Below are 20,638 nucleotides of genomic sequence, written 5' to 3' on the forward strand. Positions count from 1 at the left end.
AGCAACGCCACTATTCTTGTGTTTATTCTGGACCAGAACGATAATATCCCAGCTGCAGGGCTGGAGTGCGATTCATATTCACCCTGAGATTTCATGTCCAATCAGACAATACCCAAATGGCGATGGGGGTTGGCGGTGAAAATTGCCCCCTACTGGGCAGAGAGAAGAATTTATAATAATAAAGGACTTAAATATTGATCTGTTTCTGACCCACACCTATCATATCACTTCTGAAGACATTTATTAAACCACTGGAGTTGTGTGGATTACTTTTATGCTGCCTTTATGGGATTTAAAGGGGGTTAATCAAATTCAGTATAAATGGAAGTTTACATTTTTACAGGCCGAACATCTAAATAACACCTAAAATGTTCCCCACTTTATAAACAACTAAACATAATTGGCCTGCCTACACGTCTTCATCAAATCCTGTTATGTATAAATGCTTATAACCATTTTATTTAAACATTGTTTGCACACTCAAATATTTGCTTTTGTCTATTTAGCTATAAGAAACTAGTATGAGACCAGCTGCACTAAACATTTTAGAGCACAAATATCCACCAGATGCAGACAGTAACAGTAACCCCAGAGGCTTTTTATCTCCTTTAGAAACGGAAACGCATCTATTGGGCGAGTGAGGGTTTAGCTCTGAACCAATCATGCTTTAGACCGCACAAAGGGATCTACTCCTTCCTCTGGGCAAAGGAGCAGTACAATGGTGAGAGGAAGAGAGCTAGAGGAAACATGCGTGGTATATTTGGCTGATCTCCACAACGAGGATGCACTGAGTAGACATCGTTATTTGAAAATGAAGAATAATAATTTGTTCATTTTTGGATTTAAGATACAGATTTGTTAATAGGAATATCAAGCGCAGCAGAGAAATGAGATACAAGAAGATCGCGGGGTGTAAATGGGCAGCGCTATGGCTGTTTGGTTTCTCTCTATTGTGGAATACAGTTGGAGCACAGATTCGCTATACAATACATGAAGAGTTAAAGGACGGATCTGTTGTTGGAAATATCGCCAAGGATCTTGGTTTGGACATCTCAGATATCGCCGAGCGTAAGTTACGGATTGCATCTGAGTCCATTAACCAATATTTCAGTGTAGATTCAGGGAAGGGTGATCTGGTAGTTAATGGCAGAATAGACAGAGAGACGCTCTGCGGGCAAAGCGCCAGTTGTCTAATGCCACTTCAGATCGTAATTGAGAATCCATTACAGATGCATAGAGTAGAAATAGAAATACAAGACATAAATGATAATGCACCAAACTTCCATACGAAAGATGGCACATTAAAAATACCTGAACTGAATACTCCAGGCGCACGATTTACCCTTGAAAGTGCCGAAGACCTCGATGTTGGCAGCAATAGCCTGAAGTCCTACTCGTTGAGCAAAAACAATTTTTTCCGGCTTAATGTAAAAACTCTAAAAGATGGGAGAATAGTACCAGAGCTTGTGGTTGAAAAACCTTTAGATAGAGAGAAACAGTCCATTCACAAGCTAATATTAACAGCTCTGGATGGTGGTGATCCAGTGAAATCTGGTACATCTATATTGCACATAATTGTTCAAGACATCAACGACAATGAACCACAATTTGAAGCTGCTACATACAAAGCATCTGTTTTAGAAACAGCCATTGTTGGCTCAAGAGTGATTATAATAAAAGCCACTGACTTAGATGAAGGTCTCAATGGTGAAATACTGTATTTGTTCGGTGTGCACACGCCAGAACTTGTAAGAAATGCTTTTAATGTGGACGCAGATACCGGCGAAATTACAGTCGTTGGAAATTTAGATTACGAGACAAAAAAATCATATACGTTTGACGTTTGTGCTAAAGACAAAGGCAATCCAGAGCGAGAGGGGCAGTCGTCTGTTCAGATAGATATCGTAGATGAGAATGACAACGCTCCAGAAATTATCCTGACATCTTTACCGAGTCCTGTATCTGAAAACGCGACTGTTGGAACTGTAGTAGCGTTGATTAACGTCAAAGATTTGGACTCCGGTAACAATGGCAATGTTCAGCTAATTGTCACCCCGGGTGTTCCTTTTCAATTGAAATCTTCATTCCTTAACCATTATTCGTTGATAACGGACTCGTTTCTAGATCGCGAGTTTAATTCTGAATACACTGTAGAAATAGTGGCCACAGACTCTGGCATACCCCCTATAAAATCTGTCAAGACTTTAAATGTAAAGGTATTTGATGTGAATGACAACCCTCCAGTATTTTCACAGTCCTCATATAACTTTTACATAAACGAAAACAGCCCGCCAGGTGCTTCATTGTTTTCTGTATCTGCGTCTGATATTGATCAAGATAAGAACGCTATTCTCACATACTCAATTATGGATTTAAGTTCAAATCACATTCCAGCATCATCATATTTTTATATAAATTCTGAGAATGGAACCATTTACAGCATGAGCTCATTTGATTATGAGAAAATGAAACTGTTCAGTGTTGTAGTTCAGGCTAAAGATCATGGCTCTCCATCTCTGGTCAGCAACGCCACTGTCCATGTGTTTATCCTGGACCAGAACGATAATGCCCCGGTTGTTATTTACCCCTCCACATCCATGGGGCCTATTTCTCATCAGAGGATGCCCCGATCTGCTAAAGCAGGACATCTTGTTACTAAGGTAACAGCAGTGGACGCTGATTCGGGTCACAATGCCTGGCTATTCTACAGGCTCGCGGAGGCCACGGACGCGTCTCTGTTCAGTGTGAATTTACATACGGGAGAGGTGAGGACTAAACGCTCTGTTTCAGAGCAGGATGACTCCTCCCAGAGACTGCTGATTGAAATAAAGGATAATGGAGATCCAATGCAGTCCACCAAAGTCACAGTGGAGATATTAATAGAGGACGGGTTTCATGAGTCCATCTCAGACTATCGTAAGATTCTCGAAAGACACGAAGGCGACAAGAAAACCGGCAAAATCACATTATATCTGATAATCTCTTTGGCTTCTGTGTCCTTGTTGTGTGTAATGACGTTTTTCATCTTACTGGTGAAATGTGCGCGAGGAAGTAGCGGCAGCTCGAGCTGTTGTATCAGGAGGACAAATTCTGGATACAAGAACCCCAACAGAAACCTTCAGATCCAGCTCAACTCTGACGGGCCCATTAAATATGTGGAGGTTCTAGGAGGAGACATGATGTCTCAGAGTCAGTCTTTTGGGTCCTATCTTTCTCCAATGTCAGAATTCAGTGATTTGACCCTCGTTAAACCCAGCAGCACCACAAACTTTACAGACACGCTAAACGTGCTTGATGCGTCATTACCAGACAGCGCGTGGACATTCGAGAGTCAACAGGTGAGACAAACTCAGATTACAGAAAGATAATCATGTATAAATTGTTACATGTAGCTACGGAATCGTTTAGAAGTGGTCGAGTGACGTTAGTTTCAGCACCACCGCATGAGTGGACAGCAACTTGGGTTTGTGTGTGTGTGTGTGTTTTTGACTGAGCTAAGTGACTTTCCTCCAATCGGAACATTTTTACACATACCTTGTCTACCGGGTTTTTCCCCACCCTTTTCTTTTTTAAAACATTACGCTTTTTCGCACATTTAGAAATGAGTTTTGTCCGTATACGTCTGGAAAAATATTTTAACTTGGGATATTATATTTACACAATATTGTGTCTGATTGTATGGCCTCCACGTTTGTTTATAATATGTGAGCTGTGTTTGAGCGTGAGTGAGATTTTGTGATCCTCATTTCACATGGAGAACAGTCCTGCTGGGCAGTCATACAAATAGTTATATTATTATGATTATAAAACTGAAAATATGGCATAAAAACTTGTTTGTCATATATTCATGGTTGGTTAAAACATAAACATCTAACTTAAGCTTATGTTTTACTTCAACTAGAAATTTGTAACTAAAATTCGTTTAAATTCGCTCGAAGTAACCTACAAGAAATTAGACAATAAATTATGATTACATACATATTCCGTGCTTGCCTGTTGCTTTTTGTGTTCTTGTGCAAACCACAAGAGAAAGTAAGGTGGGCTTCATGTGCATTAAAATTTAGACAAGTCGTACAGTATAAGCCCTTCACAAATGTTGTGCGAGAAAGGATCCTTACAGAAAAATATAGATGTAGCCTACAATGTTGAGAGTTGTTAAGAAAGAGAATACAATGGTGGTTATGAAGCTGGTCACAACAAAACGCCTCGACATTAATTGTTTCATTAATAAGTAAAATGTTACTGGTTTGAGACACATTTATTAATAGAAACGATTAACCCATAGGGGGAAAAGTGGATCAGAGTGTGAAAACATGCAGCGCTTAAGCTGTTTGATTTCTCTCTCGTGGAATACAACTGGAGCTCAGATTCGCTTCATTATAACAGAGAAACTGAAAGAGAGGAAAATGAACTAATTAAAATCAGCAGCACCACAAACTTTACAGACACGCTAAACAAGCATGTGCTATATATCACGTGGACAACTGAGAGCCAACAGATCAACTGAACTGACAAAACTCATTTAAAATATAAAACCATAAAAGGCCAAGGCTGTATCGCGAATCTCTAAGTTGAACTAAAGTTTTTTCAGCAAGTCAGTCCATTTTAGGCAATTTTAGGAACGCTCCAGGGAGGCTATATTATTTCCAGTAATGAAAGTGCAGCTCCTATCTACATGAATGAGAGGACACCAAAATCTAAAATACGGCTGGTCAAGATTACGATAAAATGGCATATTTGATATCAGCAGTAAACTCGGAAAACACTGGTATCATAAATTATGTTTGTTATCCTCATTTTACGCAAAAAAATAAATAAATAAAAAAAAACTTTTCCCCGGCTTGTATAGCTAATGCGTGTTCTCGAGTTGATTGACTTGTGATGGCTGTGTCTCATTTGTTAGGCTGCGTCCTCCTGAGGTCGCATTTCTCGGTCACATACGTCATCGAGGTGTATCGTTCCTGGGCACTCACAACCCTAAATTCTTTGCTTCAACGGAAATGTTTAAAAAAATAAAAATGCCGCCAATGTGCCCTTAAATATGACGTTCAAACGCAAGTAATGTTAATTACCAAGTTGAAGTACCTCAGTAGATGGGTGCAGAGTATATAAAAGTACTAATGTAAAATCTATCTTTAAAACTCTCCTAAAATTTACCTCATACATTCCCTTCTAGGGACTTTGTTACCTTCTCACTCAAAGTGTTGCGCTTGTTAAAGAGTGGCATGCTGTCAAAGCAATCATGTTATGTTCCGGTTCCATTTGTCCTACAAAGGCCGTCTCGTTTAAACTAAGCTTGTTTAAAGGAGGATACTTGGTATACTGCAGCCTTCAAAGAACACGTCCTACCTAGCACGCAGCCTTCGAAACGAAACACAGCCAATGTCTGTCTTTAAAAGATGATTGGCTCTTTTACCTGTAAGGCGGGATTTCCTTTCTACATCCGTTGACCATGAGTTCCTTGGTTGGGCATTCCAGTTTCTTCCATTAATTTTAATGAAGTGGCCCGTCTCTGCTAAATAATCTCTGTTAGGACGTTAGTAGCACTTAGGTAGTACTTAAAGGTGCTATAAGCGATTGTAGCATTCTGAAGCTTTCACTTGATTGAGCAACGCCCCTCATTCCAAAACTCCTCCCTCCACCGATCATTTTGAGTTCAAAACTGAGCAAAAGATAGTGTTGTTTGTTCCTGTGACTGTCAAATTCAACAGTTGCACAATAGCGCCCTCTACTGACAAACATTATGAATCATAGCCTCAGTGATTCACTTCTAATACAACACTATGAGAAAGAGCAAAATGATTGACAAGTGAAAAGTGTCAATGTCTGCAGTCTGCGGACACATTTTTGTTTGCTGTTTATAAAGTCTACAGCTATCACAGAGATATCTCAGGGCACTTATTTCATTTATATCTTTAAAGGAGTAGGAACATTTTTGCACACTTTTCCAGGAAAATATAGCTTACAGCACCTTTAATCTCTACTGCATGTTTCCCTTGCTTTAAAGCTTAAGTTGAAACGTTGGGAAACCCATCCAAAGTTCAAGTGTGCATAGAATGACCTGTCTTGTCTTTTTCTTTTTTTTAAATTCTATTTTATTAAGTTTTTTTTAACATCACTTAAAGACCTTTAAGCTGTGTCCATGATTACGATGATGATGATAATAATTATAATATTAATAATAATTATTATTATTACAATCATCATCATCTCACCATCCAAATATTAAATAGCCCACTATTTTAAATCCATAATTTTACACTAAAATAATTGATCCTAAATTGAACCCTTTTCACAGACTGTGATGCCGTGTTTCCGCCTTATTTAGCAGAATAAAACTTTTTCTTATATTTTCAACTCTACATAATTTAAAGGTAATTTCTTACATAATGCTGAGTGTTTTATTACCCTGGATTTTTTTTAAGCTGTTACTTATGTCATATAAAAGTGTTTATATATATATATATATATATATATATATATATATATATATATATATATATATATATATATATATATATATATATATATATATATATATAAAATAAACAAAATAGTTAAGCAAAAATATTGTTTTGGGTGCTCCATTTACAGCCATTCAAGTTTATCCTGCAATAGTTTACATGTTCGTTCCATAGCTGGAAATATGAAAAGGGTCTATAATAGCGGTTCTCATTGGTTCTTTGTTGCGAGTTTTGGTGCTAGTGCTGCAGCTTATGCTGTAACTTGTGCCTTTAAGAGACAGCTGTCTTGCTATTGGTTATTGTAGCTGATCTCTGCACCAATGAGATGCAGAATTGTACAAAGAGATCTACTCCCTCCCCCACAGACATTACAATGTTCAGAGCAAGCGGAGAAGGACGGAGGAAGCTCTAATCACTAAAATAGATCAAATGAACAGCATTGTATTTTTGAGACTAAATGGACGAGCTAAATTGCGATTGTGGGATCCGTAGGTTTTTATCAGCACGGTGAATCGTCTGGATTTGACACCAAAATGACAAAAAGAGTGTTATTTCGAGGGTGGAAGCTTATTTTATTCTTCATCTTTCTTCTTTTGTGGAGTACGACGGAAGGGCAGACTCGATACTCTATTCCAGAGGAACTAAATGTGGGCTCTGCTGTTGGAAATATTGCTAAAGATTTAGGCATGAAAATATCTGAACTGAACGACCGTAAATTGAGAATAGCCTCTGAATCAGGTAAGCAGTATTTCAGCGTGGATTTACTTAGAGGTGAGATTGTAGTTAATGAGAGAATCGACAGAGAGAGCCTTTGTGGAAAAAACGCAAATTGTCTTTTGACTCTTCAAATCGTTATAGAGGATCCTTTACAACTTTATAGAGTAGAAGTTGACATACAAGATATTAATGACAATTACCCGCATTTTCAGTCAACGGACCGTGTTTTAAAAATAGCGGAATCGACTGCACCTGGCACTCGCTTTCCTTTAGAGAGTGCTGTAGACCCAGATGTTGGCAGTAACTCTTTGAAGTCGTACACTTTAAGCAAAGACGAATGCTTCAGTTTGAGAGTCAAGGATCTTGGAGATGGCCGAAAAGTACCTGAATTAGTATTGGAGAAAGCCCTGGATCGCGAGAAGCAATCGATGCATAATCTGATGTTAACTGCCTTAGACGGAGGGAACCCGGTTAGATCTGGAACTTCACAAATTAATATCACTGTGCTGGATAACAACGACAACAATCCCACGTTTGAGAAAACCGTTTATAAAGTGGCTATTAACGAAAACACCAAAAAGGGCACTTCATTTTTAATGGTTCAGGCAACAGACTTGGACGAAGGTCCTAATGGAGAGATACAATATTCTTTAGGGGAGCACACGTCTGATACCCTGCACTCCTTGTTTCGTATTGATGAAAAAACCGGAGACATTATTCTGAACGGGGACTTGGACCATGAGACCACTCCTATGTACAACATTGAGATACGTGCCAGAGACAGAGGGGTTCCTGAAATGGAGGGCCATTGTACAGTTGAAATAGAAGTCTCAGATATTAACGACAACGTACCACAAATAGTGCTTACGTCAAAACCGAGTCCTGTTCGCGAAGACGCTCCAAGTGGCACGGTTGTCGCTTTAATAAGCGCACGGGATATTGATTCTGGTGTCAATGGAAAAGTCACACTGCAGACACAATTTGACCTTCCGTTCATTTTAAAACCATCTTTCTCAAATGAATATTCGTTGGTTACAAACGGTGTTTTAGACCGCGAAAAGTTCCCAGAGTACAATGTGGAAATCACTGCATTTGACTCAGGCTCGCCCCCTTTAAGTAGCAAAGCAATAATTCCAGTTAAAATTCTTGACGTAAACGATAATGCCCCGAAGTTTTCTGATAACGTGTACTACGTATACGTAACAGAGAATAACACTCCGGGTTCTATTATTTGTTCGGTATCCGCCCAAGACGTTGATGACGGCCTAAATGGAAAAATATCGTACTCTATTGAGAACCCTAAAATTTGGGCTACACCTGTATCGTCATATATGTATATAAACTCGGATAATGGCAGCATATTTAGCATGCATTCGTTTGACTTTGAGAAAATAAAGGTGTTTGAGGTTATCGTTCAGGCTAAAGACCATGGCTCTCCATCTCTGAGCAGCAACGCCACTGTTCATGTGTTTATCCTGGACCAAAACGACAATGTTCCGGCTATTATTTACCCTTCCGCTCTCATGGGCTCTATTTCTCATCAGAGGATGCCCCGTATTGCTAAGGCAGGACATCTTGTTACCAAGGTAACAGCAGTGGACGCTGACGCAGGCCACAACGCCTGGATTTCCTACAGGCTCGCGGAGGCCACGGACGCGTCTCTGTTCAGTGTGAATTTACATACGGGAGAGGTGAGGACTAAACGCTCTGTTTCAGAGCAGGATGACTCTTCGCAGAGACTGTTGGTTGAAATCAAAGATAACGGAGAGCCGGTGCAGTCCACCACAGTCACAGTGGATATTCTGATTGAGGACGGGTTTCATGAGCCCATCTCAGACTATAATAAGAAAATTGTAGAGCCCAGTAAGAAGAGTGGAAAAATTACCTTATATTTGATCATTTCTCTGGCCTCCGTGTCTTTGTTATCTTTAGTGACGTTTTTCATCTTACTGGTGAAATGTGCTCGAGGCAGTAGCGGCAGCTCAAGCTGCTGTAACAATCAAAATGAATCTGGCTATAAGAATCCCAACAGAAACCTTCAGATCCAGCTCAACACTGACGGGCCCATTAAGTATGTGGAGGTTCTAGGAGGAGACATGATGTCTCAGAGTCAGTCTTTTGGGTCCTATCTCTCTCCAATGTCAGAATTCAGTGATTTGACCCTCGTTAAACCCAGCAGCACCACAAACTTTACAGACACCCTAAACGTGCTTGATGCGTCATTACCAGACAGCGCGTGGACATTCGAGAGCCAACAGGTGAGACAAACTCAGATTTATAATAATAATAATATAGATAATTTGTATATTGCTAATTATAACAGTTTGACTGATTCGGTAAGAGGTGCCACCGCATTTCAGCACTACCGCATGAGTGGACAGCAACTTGGATTCGTGAGTGCATGTTTTTCTCTGAGCCAAGTAACTTTCCTCCAATAGAAATGCACGTTTTTTTAACCCCACCCACACACGCTTGTTGCTTCAAAGAACTGTGGCGTTAGTTTCAAAACTTACAACAAATGATGTAGACCTTCATCATAGCACAATCATCCAGACAAAAAGTTTTCCTTTTTACTCGACTACGTCTTGCGAGGTCTAGATTATGTAGGCCTATAAATTAACACACCGATGAAGTTTACGCTACTCGTGAAAAATACCCTCTTAAAATGGAGAGTAAAGGGCATTTTAAAAGATCTTTGGACCAGGCTGCGATTTGGATTTGTCTGTATGTTTTGTTTTTTGCGACACACGCTTCGGAACTATTATATTCCACAGCGGAGGAATCTAAACCTGGAACTGTTGTTGGATACTTGTTTAAAGATTTAGGGATGGACATTGAAATGATAAATCCAAGAGATATGCGAATAATCTCGGAATCTAAAGATCAATATTTTGACTTGGACCTGGCAACTGGAGCTTTGGTGGTCAAACAAACAATAGACAGAGAGCCACAGTGCGGAGGAAGTTTACATTGTCACATTCGGATTCAGATTTCTTTTCAGAAACCTCTGGAAATGCACAGCGTCACGATAGAAATTGTGGATGTTAATGATAACGCGCCAAATTTTCAGAACAATAACACGTCTTTGGAAGTTTCAGAGGCGGCCTCGCCTGGAACGATGTTCCGTTTAGAAAGTGCACAAGACCCCGACGTGGGTATAAATTCACTGCACTCTTACTTTCTCAGTCAAAATGATTACTTTACTCTTAAAGTAGAAACTAAAAGTGATGGAAGTAAAATCCCCGTTTTGGTCTTAAACAAGCCTCTTGATCGTGAAAATAAGAATACATTTAGGCTGATTTTGACCGCAGTTGATGGTGGCAGACCAGAAAAGTCTGAAAATACTGTCATTTTTATGAATATTCTTGACGTCAATGACAATGCGCCAGAGTTCCATAATCCTGTAACAATTGTCACGCTTTTAGAAAATTCACCTCACAATACGTTAGTTACAACCCTTAATGCTTCGGATGCGGATCATGGTCCAAATGGGGAAATATCTTACGCTTTTGATAAATACACCCCTGACAATGTTTTAAAACTTTTTAGCGTGGATTCTTCTACGGGCGAAATCAGAGTTACAGGACTTGTCGATCACGAGCTCAACAATATTTATGACGTCACTGTTCTCGCTCGAGACAAAGGCATACCTCCCATGGAGGGTTCTTGTAACATCAAAATAGCGATTACTGATGTGAATGACAACACCCCTGTAATCAGCATTAATTTAGTTTCTCCTGTAATCGCTGAAGATGTGAATTCAGGCTCTGTCATTGCCCTCATCAGAGTTATAGATGAAGACACGGGGGAAAATGGTGAAGTGAGTGTGCAAATCCCTAGTGGATTGCCTTTTAAGATGAGTTCTCCATATAAGGGGCTCTTCACTTTAATGACTGATGGCCTCCTGGACAGGGAGGCTGTGGCTGAATACACCATCACCGTGACAGCCACAGACTCTGGTTCCCCACCACGTTCTTCTCAGGAGTCCTTTGTGTTACGTCTTTCAGATGTTAATGATAATCCCCCAGTCTTTTCACAGCCTTCCTACTCTGTGAACATTGTTGAAAACAATGCCCCAAATGCTCCCCTTCTGTCTGTGTCTGCATCAGACCCAGATATGGGTGAAAATTCCACCCTCTCTTTCTCAATTTTGGACGCTTTCGGCACTTCAGTGTCTTATGTATATATAAACCCAGAGAGTGGCCAGATATATGCCATGAGAACATTTGACTACGAGCAGATGAACATGTTCCAAATTGTTGTGCATGTTCTCGATAAGGGGTCTCCGGCTTGGAGCTCCAACACCACAGTGCACGTGTTTATTATAGATCAGAATGATCATGCTCCTGTCCTTATATACCCTGCCCTCCCATCTGATGGGACCCTACAATGTTTGGTACCTAGCACTGCTGGCATTGGACACCTGGTCAATCGGATAACATTTGTGGATGGTGATAGTGGGCACAATGCTTGGTTATTCTACAGCTTTTCAGGGTCAGACACTGGAATGTTTCACATTGGTGCCCATACCGGGGAGCTACGTGTTGCTCGTAAACTGGTAGCAGAGGAGGGCAAGTCTTTCTTTAACCTCACTGTGACTGCAAGAGATAATGGCAGGCCCTATCTATCCACTAGCGTGGCAGTTAATGTAACTCTGGCTGAGAAAGCCTCAGACATCTCTTCTGAACATAGAAGCTCTACCTCCAAACAACAAACTGGGTCAGACCTCACTCTATACCTTATAATTATTTTATCTTTCATTATTGCTGTTTCTTTATTGACAATCATTGCAATAGTGGTTCGCTGGCTCAGCCACCAAGGCTTTATTATGTGCCTCATGCAAAAATTTGGTTTCAAACACACACCCCGAGAGCACCGACACAAAAACCTTCACCTTCAGCTAAACACTGACGGTCCGATTAGATACATGGAGGTTGTGGGGGCATCTCAGGATTTCCACAAACACACATACAGACCTGGTTTCTCCACCATCTCCAGCAGGAGCGACTTTGTGTTTGTTAAGACACCACAAAGCAATCCAAGCATGCGTCTACCCAAAAGACTCTTTGCTCATTCACTCATGAAGGTGAGAGCTCCAAGAAATGTAAACAATGTTTCAGCTCTTAACAATATGCTAAATGGATCATATGGATGTGTTTTTTATCTATTTTAAGCATATATATATATATATATATATATATATATATATATATATATATATATATATATATATATATATATATATATATATATATATATACGTATATGTTGTTGCCAAAACAGCTAGAGTAATATGTAAATGGTGATGACTGTGTGTGTGTGCATGTGTGTATGTCCACTGATTGCTACTGACTCTTGATCATTTAGACTATGGCTTCAGTTGCTATGACTCATCTAAGACTAAGCACTCCATAATGCCAAGTGTTTTTTAGGAATGATCTGCAGCCAGTTGCAACAAAGGACTATGGTTAAGAAAACCCTAGTGATAATCCCATTACTATTGTAACTAAGGGTTTTCTTAAATTAAGGGGTTTGTTGCAATTTGACCATGAGCTATTCCCAGGCCTGATGACAGAGCAGTGAAGTCAACATATAAATATATTATATGGGTTCTGTTCAAATGCTCATGTTTGTTTATTTCAGTGATATGTTTTATAAAGCAGAAGCAGTGGGATGAGGTTGTATGCATGCTATTCAGTCACAAATATAAAAGTGCAGGCTATTACTGTCTGTTTTTGAGGGTTTAATGTGTCAAGTCTATTCTAGGGTTTAGAGGATTGTTTCAGTGCAATGTTTGAGGCATGTGCACTGCTCTTTTGGCACATCGTATCTTATCTCAGTGTAGAGAAGAAATATGTATGTGGCAAGAGTTGTGTGGAATACAGAAAATGAAAATAAAAGGAAGTAACTTTGTCCAATGAATTTTATTTACATAATACTAATCTGTGAACTTGAAAATCCATAGTGTATGCAATCATAAAAGTTCAATACATTCGCATATGTGTTTTGAAATCAGACTTTATCAAAATATGGTTGAGGACTGCAGCCTTTTCAGGTAGTTATTCTGGTTTTAGTCATAATCCACCCACAGATGAGCTCATATTTTGTTTGATACAGACCTGTGTGTATTCTCCTCATGTACACGCACTCACGTGTGACAGCAGCATAATCGATCTTTCAATTATTCACACACTCTATCCCTCTTTTTGTTGCACTGTTTCTCACTACTCTTCTCAACCTATTCTTCCTTTTTTGACAAAGGTGCTGTTTCAAACAGTCAAGAGGGTAAGAGAAGGATGTGCACCCTATTGTGCCATGATGCTCTGACAGAAATTTGTGTTTCAGAATTCCAAACCTCTGACATGATGGAGGGACCTGCTTTCCAGAGTGGGCAATAAGTGCATATGAATTTCAGTGCTGAACAAACGTTTTGACAAAAATATTTTCTTATTTTCAGCAAAAGCCACCAAACACTGACTGGCGATTTCCCCCAAACCAGAGGCCTGGACCCAGTGGGTGAGTGTTTGATTCAGTTTAGTTAATTTTGTGAACTAAAACAAATGTGGTATTAATTTTTTGAGCCAATATTTTTGGTGGTCACTGTCTTCTGATCCTAGTCAGCAGTTTGAGTTTGGGAATTGGGGGTTTATGACAATGTCTTTCTAGATCCAAAGAAATTCATAGACAAAATCAACAAGAATAAAAAATCATCACGGGTAGAATCTGAAATATTTTTATAAAATTTCTCTCTATATTTAGTTCAAACACCCAAACCTGACATCAAAGCAACCATCAGCTGAAAACATATAAATGCTAGCTAACTACTTGTGATATATGTCTTATTCTGGGTTCAGACAGTACAATTTTACAATCAGTGACAGATCAGGGATTGCAAAAGATTTATCTTTCGCAGGGCAAAATCAGCAGTCTTTGATCGCATATTGTAACATGTTCACCAACAGTCAATTAATTGCCTTTTTGCAATGAATCTTAGCCTTAGACAAAGTTCTGGCAATGTCTGAAAATTGAGACATGCAGTGTGACTGCTCCTACAACAGCCAGATGAGATAAAACAGGCAGTCAGTGCCATCAAGCAGGATGACTGCAACCCATGTCTTGGCTATGATGTGTATCGTACTGATATAATGTCGCACAGTGTGCCATGGATTTTACCAAAGATATCACTGGGATACAATGGTAGCCTGACTTGCAACTGTTGTAAAAGGCTGTTAAAATGATACAGTGTAAACCAGGCTTTATTTCAATGTGATCTTAAGCCTAAAAATGAAACACAAAGACCTCCTCACCAATCTATATGCACTGGTAGTCTCATCCTCATTGGACGCAAGGTGATTGAGTGACGGCAGCATGCTCCTGTGCTTATGTTTCAGCCAACACAGGTTCCACACCTTGCAGCAGAGATGGACTCCCTACGAGAAGTCCAGGTAGAGTGGTGGAGAGGAGAGGGCTAGTGTGTGGTAGACCTTGGCTTCACCTAGTGTAGCCGTCCAGTGGAATGTTGTATTTAGGTCTTTCAGAATATGTGTCCCGTAGCTTCCAGCGACATGGTGTCCTGTCTGTTCCTGAGTGTGTCTACAACTATAAATGTGAACACAAATTACATTCAGTTTGATTAATTTCAAGATAAGGCTTTTGGATGTGTGCAACGCTGATAGCTGTTTGTTGCATCTTGCTCTGCAGGTTGTTATTGCACTGTGTATAACTGTGCTTGGTAAATGCATTTTACTTGTTTGTTTGAATTTGATTTATTTTGGCTTTGTAGATCAAGTCTGTGAAGTCTGTTCTTATGGAGCAGAGAAATATTTCTGTCCTTATATATGGACTAAGCTATCAATCTGTTTGTGCGGAGAGGAAAGAATACAAATTAAGGCTGATTAATTTTTTTAACATGTTATTTTGAAACAGAGCTAACCGGATGTACCTTTTAAAAAGAAAGCTTCATGTTTTGATTTGAGAGGCAGAGTGTATGTGTGGTAAATCTCTTAGGCCAGGTCCACACTTATACATTTCCGTTTGAAATCACATTGATTTTGCAACGTTTACACCTCTCATTCACACTAGATCAGTATTTTAATCCACCAAAAACTTTCAAGAATGCTTTATAGCACCACAAACTTTTGAGAATGATGAATCAAAAATATATCAGTGTGGATGTGGCCTTCAACAGACATGTCACATAGTGTAAACAGAAAAAACTGAACTCCCGTGTATATTCCGATAGGCTTGCCTGTCTGTTTACATCATGGTCACCTTTGCTCTGTTCTTCTTCTGTCCTGTAAGCTTCCATTTTCTGACTGCACTGCCCTCACACAAAATGTCTGTCTCAGCTTATAGATGGGGTGTGTTTATGCTAGCAAACTTCCTGCTGCTGTTCGCATATGTTGAATTTATGTGAGACAAAGAGGTAGTAAGAGAGTGAGAAAATGTTGATAGCAGTGTTTACACATGTATGTGAAAGCGTCTCTGTATGCTTGCAAGTATCGAGTCACTAACTCCGTTCTCTGTTGCGTAGGGCTGGAGCCCATCCTGAAGATGCAGGTGCCTGTGCTGGGGTGATAGCAGGAACAGGACCATGGCCCAACCCCCCTACTGAAGCTGAACAAATCCAGGTTCTGATGGCAGCAGCGAATGGTGAATTCCTATTCTTGATTTGTCCTCCAATCCAGACCTAATTCTTTCCATTTGTTTTTTCACCCTTCTTAAGCAATCTCTCACTCTGTCTCATGATTGTAGCTCCTGTATGTAGCAGCATTTTCCATTCCTTTTTATCAAGCTGCAAAAGAAAGAAAAATATAGTTGGAGTTACTTTATTAAAACATGTACTCAGTTCACTCAATACAATCAGCAAAAATCTAATAAAAACTATCTTCCTTAACAGATCATAATATACCCTTATATTTATAAGAATATTTAAAACACTCAATATACCATATATAAACCTTAAAAACAATACAGTTGAGAGCATGAGTTTGCATCCTCCTTTTTTACTTTTGTCTCAAGTTTACACAAAGAATGTGAAGTAAATAGAGCCACTTCACTGTTCAGGAAATGTAGGGACGAACAATTATCAGAAAAGACACAACAGTCATTGATCATCCAGGAAGCAACACACTGTATTAAGAACCATGGGGATGTAAACTTTTGAACAGGATCATCTGTGAAAATTGTATTATTATTTTGTTTTTTGGAAAATATCTGTAATGTCAGATTCATCAGGGCAGTACTAAATGCAATTTGTATGATCCCTCTTAGTAATAATAAAAAAAAAAAAGTCTAAACATCTTGCAGATTCTGCAAGGGGGGATATAAACTTATGCATTCAACTGTATATAAAATAGTGTGTTATTCTTACTTTTTTAAATACTTCCTACACTTCCTGTCCCTCCACCTTCTATTTTATTCATTTATTAAGCAATTTTTGCTTAATTAATAACAAAATTGACCAGTTGTGCTATTTTTAATACCTAAAAATCAGCAAAAATAAATTATGCTTTAAAAACAAAGATTTTCGTCTGTCCCAATGTACAAAACAATAAAAAAAAATCTCTCGTTTGCCATAGAAACAACACATATGAACAATTAACCTACTTCTTACACTAGTGAAAGTGTTCACAGCCACAATCCTATGTGAGAGAATTATCATACCTAATGTTTGTTGGGTTCTCAAGAACATGGTTTTGAAAAGCCGGCTGAAAAGACTTAGACCAGTCCTGGTCTAGGCTTGCTTATGTGTGTTAGTGATGGTCCAGCTGGTTGAATAGCTTTTCATGCTGCCCTTGTAGATTTATGAAATCTTTTGTGGGCAAACCAGTACACAACCAAAACACAACATATGCTAGTGACCAGATTTGTTGGTCTTTTCAGCAGGGAAGCTTGTCCACATATTCAGTATTTGATCCATCAGTCCTCAAGGTCAGAATCTGAAGGGAAAGTTAGAGAGAGAGGACAGAGAGTGCAGCTTCCACACAGTACAATGGATCTCACTATTTATTGACTGTTGTAGAGTCTAACTAATGGAGTGTAAAGAGATAGAGGAGCCTTTTTTACTCTCCACAGTGCAGCTGCATTGAGAACGAAAACACTGTACTGATGCTTTAGTCTAGCTATGATGAACATTATCGTTTTAATAAACAGATCTCAAGAGTCTAACTACAGTGAATGTAATTGAGTAGCCAAATATAATTAAGACAATTTTTTGTGTGGTCTGGGTAAAAAGGACCACATTTTCAATTCATTGTGAATTTGTAGAAAATAGATTGATTTATAATGCTGTGCAGATAAAGGCAAGCTTTATCTGCATGCCACAAGCACCTGCCTCACTGCAATGTAATGTAATTTGCCTTTGCAATGCATTTTTATAAAAACTGTGAAAAGAATTTGCTCTAGTGTGATGTTCTTGTATATAAATGCACTTATGTTCCTGAAAGAGCGGTGCTGAGTATGTGATTTGTGTGCGTCAATGTTACGCCATAAATAATGCATGGGGGATAGGCAGGCAGAAGCAGGTCACTGATGGAGCTGCAATGCGGTTCTGGAATGACTGTGTTTGAGTTATGAGCTCTGTGCTAAACCGACCCTTTTATAAACTTACCAGTCTCTCCTTTTCTCTTCCCTTCTTTCTGCTTTCTTTCTTTCTTTCTTTCTCTAAGCAGCAAGCGAAGCCACTGCAACTCTCGGCCCTCGCTACAATCCACAGTATGGTCCTGACTACCGCCAGAATGTCTACATCCCGGGCAGTACCGCCACCCTCACTATCAACCCTCAGCAGCAGATACCCCAGCAGGCCCTGCCTCCTCCCCAGGCTTTGCCCCCCGCTGAAGCCCCCAAGTCAGCTCAAACACCCGCCAGCAAGAAGAAGCCCACTAAGAAAGACAAGAAGTAAGACAAGTGGAAACACTATCAGAGCTGCAGGATTCTGTTCCTGAAATCTGAGCATCTCTCCTCACTTTGTGTCTTTTAATCCATAATCTTGGTTGAAGAATGCAACAATCCCTAGGTTCAAAGATATCGTTCACGTCTGTGGTTATCGTTTGGGGTTTTTTAAATCTCCTTTTTATTTATTGTGTTTTTGATGATACTACAGTATCTTTCTCAATAACCCAAGCTGAGTATTTCTTGCCCTCTTGCTTAAACGGGACACTGATCAACTGAGCAAGATGAGATGTGTTCAGATTCCATTAGCTCTTTCTTTGACAGATAACTGTCCTGTAAATAGTATTACTAAAAGAAGAAGAAAACAAACAGTTCTTCTTTATTTTTTTCAATATGTCATGTTTTAGGCTTTTTTGCGTGCTTTTCAGAGCAAAAGTAGATGCTTCTTGTGGTTACTATAATGAAATTCTTTTAGACTTTTTGGAGATGTGCCACAGCCCTCATCTTTACTGGAAAAACTATTGAGTATTGAGCTGAACTATGCAGGGTAAAGGAGATTGTTCCAAAACAGGGGACATGTTAAAATATATTAAAGTTTTTTTCATAGTAAGAGAATGCATTAACATTGTCTAACAGCAGGAGGTAAGACATTGTACTGTTGGCATTGCATATATAAAAAAAAAGTTTAGCAATACCCAGAAAATTCGGTTAACACAGTTTTACTATTCATTTTTATTATTTACTGTTAGTGTGGTATATGAATCCTTTGGGATTGCACTCAGTAATGTAAGCAGTGTTATTAACCTTGGAAAAATTGGCTGGTTTCCCAGCCTTCATAAGGTCAGTGTTAGAGAATCATTTGGCTCACAGTGAATAAGAGTTCTGTATAATGCTTAAGGAAGTGGATTGGTGAGGTCTTTGTACCCTGACTTGTGTTGAAGTTGGTGAAAAAGATAAGAGATGTGAACAGTTGCTCGAGATGCCTAGGAAAGAAACAGCTCATGGTGAATAAAATGGTTGAAAAGGACTTCAGCAAACCAAGACAGTAAAATTTTTTATTGTTGAGCTGGCAGTGAACACGAGAAGCACAGAGGATTTACGAATGTTCAACTTAGGAGTCATTCAGACTGAATGCGCTCTTGTGCTACAAAGGCTAGATGCAGCGCACTTAAAAAGTTTGGGTTAACTTGATATGGTGCCTAAAAAATTATGTGAGACTTGGTGCAATGGTCAAAATATCAAGCTATCATCAAGGTAAAAATGTATATGTGTGAATGGTCCCTTAGACACTGCATTGTCCTTGAATGGATCCTATATTGAAAAGGAATTCGATCCATTGATCTGCCCCAACATTTACCACAGTGTATATAAAATGTGCAACCTGTCTTTACAAAAATTAGTGCCACAAAGGCTGGCCATTACAGGAATGTTTCAGTATTTTTTAAAAAAGCAACAAAAAGACAATATAAAAAGGTAAAATTGTAGGACATAAAGCTTCAAGATCATTGGTTAACCAAACTGTACATACTACTCAAAACTTCTGAATACATGCAATCGTAGCTTAAGGCTTGTGGAGTCTGTGCATATTTTGTGTTTTTCCCTAGATTAAACTTTCTTTCCTTTTCTCCAATCACCTAAAATTTGAAAAAAAAAAAAAAAACACATGCTACTTATAGTCTTTAGAGTAACACCCTCCCCACATGTTATTGTACTTTTCTGTGCTTGTATTTCCAATCAGTCAGTAATGATACTGGAATGCCACCCCTTGTCTGTTTGACTCTCAATATCTATCTATCTATATATATGTCTGTCTGCTGCTTGGCTACATTTCTGTATTTGACTGTGATTCCTTTTAAGAAATTCTTAGCACCTCATGTTACACTTTTATTTTATAAGCTAATATTTACATTGCTGTTGATTTAAGTTTTACTTTATTAATGGAACACTTAAATTTTAAATAAAAACTTTTGTCAGAACTCACAGTCATGGCTGAACTGTATCATTTTTTCAGGTGAACTGATCTGTGGCCAGGATGTGCTGTATATTAGAAAACTGGAGTTTACTACTTTCATATTTGTAACAATTCTAACAATTAAAAACAAAATCACATTTCTTATGTTATTTTTGTTGTAAAATCAATCATGTCTCATATGCAACCTATCCAAATTAGATATTTTCTATACCTGTGGTGCAAAGCAATATGTACCTTGATTTTGTACATTGAGATTTTGTAATATGTGTTGAGATTTGGAGCAATTATGAAATAACCCATTTTTTGTTTTCACCAAAATGTGTTTTAAGAAAATCCAAACGTTCATGTCTACAGCTTTACAACACATGACCTGTTTAAAAAAATCGTATTGATTCAGCTCGGAATGAAGTATTTTTGTGTCAGAGTGAGGGAGATCTTCAGAGATTTATGAAGTGGGACATCAGCACTATTCTCTTGTGCATCCATACAAAGCAAGGAGGTATGTAAACGGAAGCTCTTCACCATATTGTTATATGACAGAGAATTCTTAGAAAATCTAGTGAGATGAACAACTAAATGACCATTCAAATCG

At 38.9% G+C, this 20,638-nt stretch overlaps 1 protein-coding gene across 33 annotated transcripts in view; it reads left to right on the forward strand.

Moving 5' to 3' along the window:
• Positions 1-20,050, forward strand: part of LOC127635407 (protocadherin gamma-A12-like) — a 100,674-nt gene extending 80,624 nt beyond the window's left edge. For 12 of the 33 annotated variants that reach the window (XM_052115436.1, XM_052115435.1, XM_052115437.1 and 9 more), the window contains 3 exons: positions 13,639-13,697; positions 15,715-15,833; positions 17,852-20,050. In XM_052115436.1, the coding sequence (XP_051971396.1) occupies positions 13,639-13,697; positions 15,715-15,833; positions 17,852-18,084 (411 nt within the window). In that variant the 3' untranslated portion in view covers positions 18,085-20,050. Of the gene's footprint in view, positions 1-766; positions 3,339-6,857; positions 9,440-13,638; positions 13,698-14,572; positions 14,627-15,714; positions 15,834-17,851 lie in introns of those variants that run through there. The other 21 variants (XM_052115432.1, XM_052115434.1, XM_052115410.1 and 18 more) reach the window with 11 other exon arrangements.
• The last annotated feature ends 588 nt before the right edge of the window (positions 20,051-20,638 follow it).

Source organism: Xyrauchen texanus, chromosome 43 (assembly GCF_025860055.1).
Source record: "Xyrauchen texanus isolate HMW12.3.18 chromosome 43, RBS_HiC_50CHRs, whole genome shotgun sequence".
NCBI classification, from domain to species: domain Eukaryota; kingdom Metazoa; phylum Chordata; class Actinopteri; order Cypriniformes; family Catostomidae; genus Xyrauchen; species Xyrauchen texanus.